Below are 7254 nucleotides of genomic sequence, written 5' to 3' on the forward strand. Positions count from 1 at the left end.
GTCCTACAAAACCTGCAATGTGAGTTTAGAGGGGGTCTGCAAGATTTCCACATGTAATTGAAAGGAGCACATATATTCCCTCAAATTAAACATTTGCAGGGAAGACAGGATCTTTTCTAAAATAAACTTGGTAAATAAAAACACACCACTTAAAAGGGGTGTTTTTCATTTCAACAATAGGTGGCAGCACAGAGTTAAGATTTTCTTCAGGGTCATAGTAAAAATATAAAGCTCAGCATTCCAGCCTGTGGCATGCCTGGAGGGTCACTGTTGGGACAGCAGTTTGCTCAGAGAAGAAGTATGGAGCCCTTAACTCGTACTGAGGTGTTCGGACAGCTCAGAAAGGAGCTATATGGAGACAAGGAGTGGAGTTATTCCAGCGCACACCTATTTATCATCCTGGGAGCATCTGTGAGTAAGATGTGACAGCAATTTATAAACATTGACATAATGTTTACTTTATCCAGATCTTTTTGGGTTCTGGAACAAATTGTAAATGTTCTATAATGATGGTGCCCAATATTTGAAGATAATTACATTGTGCATAGATATTCATCAGTTAACAGATAAAGAAGAAAAAAATAGAGATTTGACTTCTCTTATATCAATAAAACCTCTGCCTAAACTATTAACAAATTAATTGTTTTCACGACTCAAACACCTCTCTCTCTCCTTCCTCCACTTCCAGTATATTCAGATCCAATATCTACTTTGGACTCATTGTTTTGTGACCCACTGAAAAAGCTACTGTTTGTACTGTTTACACAGGGAGATCTCGCTAAAAAGAAAATCTATCCAACATTGTGGTGAGTGAAAACCTACAGCTCACTTATTAACTGACTTGCTACACTCTTGAAAGCCATTTACCCTGAAGAGTTTGACCTTTGGACAAAATGTTCCACATTGCTGCTTGTTGTTTAGGTGCTTATTCAGAGATGGCCTGCTCCCAGAAGATATCCATATTGTGGGTTTTGCCCGGTCTAACCTGACCATGGAGAACATTAAGGCAGCATGTCTGCCATACATGAAGGTATTTAGTCACTCATGTCTTTTTTATGTACTTATATAGGGCCCATTTGAACAATTCAATCTGCGCATATGTACAGCTGTTAAATAAGAATACTGTGCAGACAGGTCAGGGAGAAAATAATGAGAGACGTTGGTTTTTCAATATCTCACAGGCCACTGAGAAACTAGCTTAAAAATGTAAACCCTATGGCACAAATGCAAACCAATAACCAAAGCCGACAGGTAGTGTAAGGAGAAGATGATTCAGAGAAGGAGCCATCAGGTAACTACACATAAATCCTTAGCTGCATTGCATAACTTGGTCATATCTTTCACAAATTTACCCCTTATGGAACAGTAGAAAACCCGTTTCCAGTTTTGCTCAAGTATCAAATATGGCAATGCAAAAGAAAGTGCTCTTGTTAGATGAGACCAAAAATTAACCCCAAACAAGCCGTCTCCACGATGAAACAGAGTATCTTGAGTATCTATCAGAGTATTTCTTAGGATAATGGATAATGTGTATCAGCGTATCTATTAAACTACACAGGACAATCTGTTACATGTGGCAAAAGGTTAAATACAGAGGCATATGTTAGCCTTGCAGCAGCAAAGGAAATACATTAAATCAAAGCATGCAAATGTGTTCAAATGGCCTCATCAAAGTGTTGATGAAAGTCTAGGTACCCATTTGGGGCGAGACTTAAGGTTGCTGTTCAGAGATGCTTTCACAAGATGATTAATACTGTTACAGACGCAGCCTAAAAGTCTTGCTGAGGTTTTCCAGTATTGACTAAGGGTGGCTGAAAGGCAAGTCCATCAAACACTTTTATTTGCATTTTGTAGCACTGTTGCTGCAGTAAGAAGAGCCAAGGTTCTGTTTCAGGCCTTTCTGCATGTAGCTTGTCTGCATGTGTGGATTCTCTTTGGCATTCTCTTACAATCAAAAAAAGGCATCTTTGCACAAACAGCCACTTTATATTGCCTTCAGGGATGGAGGTTTTTGGGCACAGCTGTCTATCCTGTGTGTCTCCATTTTATCCTGTGCCTGATATGTCCAGGATGTACCTAACTTCTCATGCAGAAGAAGAAGTATCAGCCAACTTCTTATCCTGCATGGAAACGGGGAAAGGCTTGATATTTGGAAAAGAAATGATCAAATATTAACTCATTTGTTTTATCACATAAAATCCTGATCAAATTCAGTGAAGTTTGTTGTTGCAATGTAACAAAGTGTGGAAAATACTCGGGAGTAAGGAATGCTTTTGGAAGGTTTTGCTTTGAGAGTTTTTTTAGGGGATGACTGTACCGAATTTCCTCCTCAGGTTGCAGATGAAGAACTTGATCGTTTATCAGCCTTCTTCCAAAGGAACTCCTATCTGAGTGGTCAGTATGATGATGGCAGCTGCTTCCAACAACTCAACAGCCATCTGTTATCTCTGCCTGGAGGAGAAAATGCCAACCGGCTCTTCTACCTGGCACTGCCCCCCACTGTCTACCACCATGTCAGCACAAACATCAGAAACCACTGCATGAGCTGCAAGTCAGTAACCTTTTTTAGGTATGAGAGATAGTGGTTCTGTTTGTTCTAATCTGCTTTGTTCATGGCAGAGGTTGGAACAGGGTGATCTTTGAGAAGCCATTCGGTCGTGACCTGCAGAGCTCCCAGGAGCTATCAGCCCACCTGTCTTCCCTGTTCAAAGAAGACCAGATCTACCGCATAGATCACTACCTGGGAAAAGAGATGGTCCAAAACCTCATGGTTCTCAGGTAACAGGCAAGACAGTTGTATCTCTTAAAGCTTCCAGCACACATTTGCTGTGAAATCAGTTTGCCAGCCACTGAGCATGTGATCTTTACTGGAAATCTTTACTTCTTTGTGTTTGGTTAAATAATTGCAAAAATGTTACATGGTCAGGGTAAAATCTGCCTACCCAAACACCCTTTTTACATTTTGCACATTTCTGAGGACGTTGTATTCGGCACAAAGCAGCTAATCACATTTATTTTCATTTATCAGGCTTAAAATGATTTGCTTTATGTTTATTACCTTTTTTGTTTTTACTTTTAGATGTAGAGAAAAAGCTCACTTGATCTTTCACATTATTCTAAAAGCTAAGAAAGATTGCTGCTGTTTATTTCTCCATAAATCACAGCAAACATTTTCAAAAGGTGCATGATGCCCTTTTTGTGTCATGCAGATTTTGTGGTGCTAAAGGTAAATCTAGTTAAACATCTCATATGGTCAAAACGAACTCCAGTCATCTGGAGATCACAAAGAGTCAAGTTTGTTGGATTGGTAATCCTTGGCTTGTTGATCATCGATTAAAAATTTTACCTTTTACTGTGTGAACTCAAGAATTTCAAACCCATACTGTGTTTTTCAGTGTTCGGTCAGTTGTTCATGAATTAGTGTAAAAAAAGAAAAAGGTGTAAAAGTTGACTATCACAGCTGTAATCTGAAAAGTTATTTGAAATGCATCTTCTTGTAAAAGTGAAACCCTTTCATTAAAAAAATGTTTTTTAGAATGCATTACTTCACTTCCTTGTAGGTTTGGAAATCGCATTTTTGGACCCATATGGAACAGGAACAGTGTGGCCTGCGTCGTTCTCACTTTCAAGGATCCTTATGGAACTCAGGGCCGAGGAGGATATTTTAATGACTTTGGGATAATTAGGTGAAGAAATTGTTATAAAATGGATTCCCATTTCACAAGTCCTCCTCTGACTGATGACATTTATTTTGTACAGAGATGTCATGCAGAATCACCTGCTTCAGATGCTCTGTTTGATTGCCATGGAAAAACCTGCATCCATCAGCCCAGACGATGTGAGGAATGAGAAGGTATGCGCATCATCTTCATAATCAGAATCAAGTTTGTTGCCAAGTAGCTTTGCACATAAAAAGACTTTTACTTGGTGTTGATGGTGCAGACAAAATAGATATATATACAGAATACAGAATAGCCATATATAATATAAAACATACAATATACTATATAAAATATATATTACTATAGTACTATATAACATATACGCAATAGACTGTGCGTTGATGTAACGAAGAAGGTCTGGAGATGCTACGTTGGTGTAGCTTCTAGGTTCTAAACGGGGGAGGGAGAGAGGCAGTGACAGTGTCACTGGGGTCTCTGGGCCTTGTTAACAAGGCTGGTAGCGGATGGGAAGAAAATGTTCTTATGGAGTGAGGTTTTGGTCCTGATGGGCCGCAGCCTCCTACCAGAGGGAAGTGTCTGAAATAGTTTGTGGCTGGGGTGTGAGGAATCAGAAACAATCTTCCCTGCACGCTTCAGAGTCCTGGAGGCTTACAGATGCTGGAGAGATGGAAGATTGCAGCCAATCGCCTTCTCTGCAGACCGGATGACACACTGCAGTCTGCCCTTGTCCTTGGCAGTGATGGCATTATTGTGTCTTTCCAATTGTTTGATGTGTTTTATTGGGCTACAGGTGAAGGTACTGAAACGCATAGCTGCTCCTGATGTGTCAGATGTGGTGCTTGGTCAGTATGTTGGAGATCCAAACGGGGAGGGAGACTCCAAGCTTGGGTATCTCAATGATCCCACAGTACCAGAAGGCTCCAGCACACCAACGTTTGCAACTGCAGTGCTCTATGTCCGGAATGAAAGATGGGATGGTGAGGCCTTGCTTCTCTTTCTCTGTTTCCTTTTTCTGCAGCTTGCATGTTTTAATTTGTTACCAATTCATCCTTTAGGGGTTCCTTTCATTCTGCGCTGTGGTAAAGCCCTGAATGAGCGGAAAGCCGAGGTGCGCCTGCAGTTCACAGATGTCCCGGGAAACATCTTTGCTGAACGTTGTCAGAGGAATGAGTTGGTGGTCCGGGTTCAGCCTGACGAGGCTATTTACCTAAAGATGATGACCAAGAGACCTGGAGTTTTCTTCAGCCCAGAAGAGACTGAGCTGGACCTCACTTATAAGAGCAGATACAAGGTATTAGCAGGTTCCCTTTTATCTATAATTCTGCTCCAATTGTTAAGCCTAAAATACAGTTTTCATTTAGCTTTAACACAAATCATAATTAGGTCTCCCTATGGACAAATAATAATGACTTCATAAGATTAAATAATGCACAAATATGAAGGCTGTGAAACCTCTGACCACAGCTTAAATCTATTTTTATAAAAACAGGTTGAGCATAAAACAAATATTTTTTAAAACAAAAAAATAAAAGTTACTTACTAAAAGAAAAAATAAAAAAAAAGGTTGTTGTTCATTAGATTTTTTATATGTATATTTTGCTAAATTCCCTTTAAAAAAATTTTCTATGAAATATTTGTTTAGATTGTCTTTTATTTCCTTGTTGTTTTGCATTTCTGCTACTTTGCATCGGTCAAGTAAAGAAGTAAAAACATTGTATTTAAACCTCTTATTTTGTAAAATGGAATTTGAGCTGTATTTTAATATAGAGGAATATTATTGAAGTTTCCAAAATAATTGTCTAATCTTTTCTTGGTTAATGATGACGTAAGCATACATGTGGTTAAAATGTTTTTGCAGAATGTTAAACTGCCCGATGCTTATGAAAGACTGATTCTGGATGTCTTCTGTGGAAATCAGATGCACTTTGTCCGCAGGTTTGTAGCATCATCTATTGTACTTTTATAAGTAACAGTGCACATTGGGTTTTAATCATGTTTGGAAAATGAGCCAAATTGACCTAAAAACACCATATAGATGAGCTGCAGATTGAACTAATCTGGAAAGAGGAACAGTGGCATGGATCAATCTTGTTAAAATTTGTGAATAAGTATAAATTGGGAATTTAGTTGAAGGGGGTGTGCTCTGTCACTGTGGAGTATGTTATAACTCAAGTTTTTTTTGTGTGTGTGTATAGAAATAGATGGGAAATAATGACCTGGGACTATTAAGGTTTTATTTCTTAAAGTCAGATGCTACATCCTTCCCCTTACATAGAGATTCTTTTGGATTAGCCACATGTGAACAAATTTTTTTCATTGCTCATGTGTTAATCTCCTTCCACGGGGAAAATAAGTATGATAGAAAGTAGTTATTCAGCACGATCAGAGGAAAAATAACAGCTGCTTTAAAGGGGACCAATATAGTGGTTTGTTAAAGGGATGCATATTTTTTTCTATTTTCTTAATTAACTTACATGCAGACATGTGGCTGTTACATGCCCAGATTGCACCTTATTAAGCTCTTAAATTTAAAAAAACATAAACAACATAAACAACACAAAGTCTGAAGCTGTCATCTGTTAGTTTGGTGGATGTTTTTTTTCTTTTAATTTGTTTAAATATAAAATACCCTACTCTTCATTCAGTGACGAGTTGCGAGAAGCATGGAGGATCTTTACACCGCTTCTCCGACAAATGGAGGATGTAAAGAAGTATCCCATTCCTTACACTTATGGGAGGTAAACTCTCTTGTTTTAATTATATAACAGGAAGTATACAACAGAATGAAAAATTAAAGATACCATTGTTATTTTTAAACATTTCTATTCTTCCTCCTCTGTCTTTTTCCTTGTGTCTATAGTCGTGGTCCGAGTGAATCAGACGAGCTTATGCAGAGGGTGGGCTTCCGTTACGAAGGAACATACAAGTGGGTGCATCCCCACACAAGCTGATGCTCCACTTTGTGTTAATTGCATGCACAGATTCACTAAAACCTTTTGTATGTTTACAAAGAATAAAGTTGTCTGCAGCCATCTCTGTTCCAGTTAAATTTTGTCTGCATGTACTCATAAAAGCACAGTGTTTTGTCCCCAATCAAACATTAGCTAATGTAGAAGTAACACGATATAACAGTATGATTTCACGTGCTCTGTGCATCTGAGATTTTCCCCTCAGTCGTTTCAACCTTTTGTGTAAAAATGAAAAAGAAATGTATCAGTTTGCACTGAAATCAGATCCTATAAAGCTAAAAGGAGGACAAACTGCAGCTTTATAAAGTATCAGGGCTAAAGAATGTGGATAATGTATTCATTCTTTAGAACAAGGTAATTTAAAGCTGCTTCTCTGCTACTGACAAAGCTGTATTTACAGTAATCACCAAAATGCAATGATGCAACTTGTGATTTACGTAAAGCCACACCGCCTAGCTGATACAGTATACCAGGAGGACTTGTTGGACTGGTTAGTCTGGGAGATGGCGCCTCTCCCAATAACCGTCCACATGGACAAACATTTGTCATTTCTACAAACAACTTGTTGGTAAGTGTATCTAAGCTTAATCAAATGGAAAAAA

General features: G+C 38.5%; 1 protein-coding gene across 4 annotated transcripts in view; it reads left to right on the forward strand.

Annotated features, from left to right (window-relative positions):
* The first annotated feature begins 67 nt into the window (after positions 1–67).
* The window catches only part of LOC107086791 (glucose-6-phosphate 1-dehydrogenase-like), a 9013-nt gene continuing 1826 nt past the window's right edge, over positions 68–7254 (forward strand). The window contains exons 1-12 of one of the 4 annotated variants that reach the window (XR_001481322.1): positions 70–411; positions 769–806; positions 922–1030; positions 2334–2551; positions 2620–2778; positions 3561–3686; positions 3760–3853; positions 4474–4660; positions 4739–4974; positions 5542–5618; positions 6329–6421; positions 6544–7220. Coding sequence is in view for 3 of the 4 variants with exons in the window: in XM_015377971.1 (XP_015233457.1) it covers positions 253–411; positions 769–806; positions 922–1030; positions 2334–2551; positions 2620–2778; positions 3561–3686; positions 3760–3853; positions 4474–4660; positions 4739–4974; positions 5542–5618; positions 6329–6421; positions 6544–6634 (1587 nt within the window). In the remaining variant the exon portion in view is untranslated. Of the gene's footprint in view, positions 412–768; positions 807–921; positions 1031–2333; positions 2552–2619; positions 2779–3560; positions 3687–3759; positions 3854–4473; positions 4661–4738; positions 4975–5541; positions 5619–6328; positions 6422–6543; positions 7244–7254 lie in introns of those variants that run through there. The other 3 variants (XM_015377972.1, XM_015377971.1, XM_015377973.1) reach the window with 3 other exon arrangements.

The sequence above is a fragment of the Cyprinodon variegatus genome, unplaced genomic scaffold, assembly GCF_000732505.1.
Source record: "Cyprinodon variegatus isolate N-32 unplaced genomic scaffold, C_variegatus-1.0 Scaffold161, whole genome shotgun sequence".
Taxonomy (NCBI): Eukaryota; Metazoa; Chordata; class Actinopteri; order Cyprinodontiformes; family Cyprinodontidae; genus Cyprinodon; species Cyprinodon variegatus.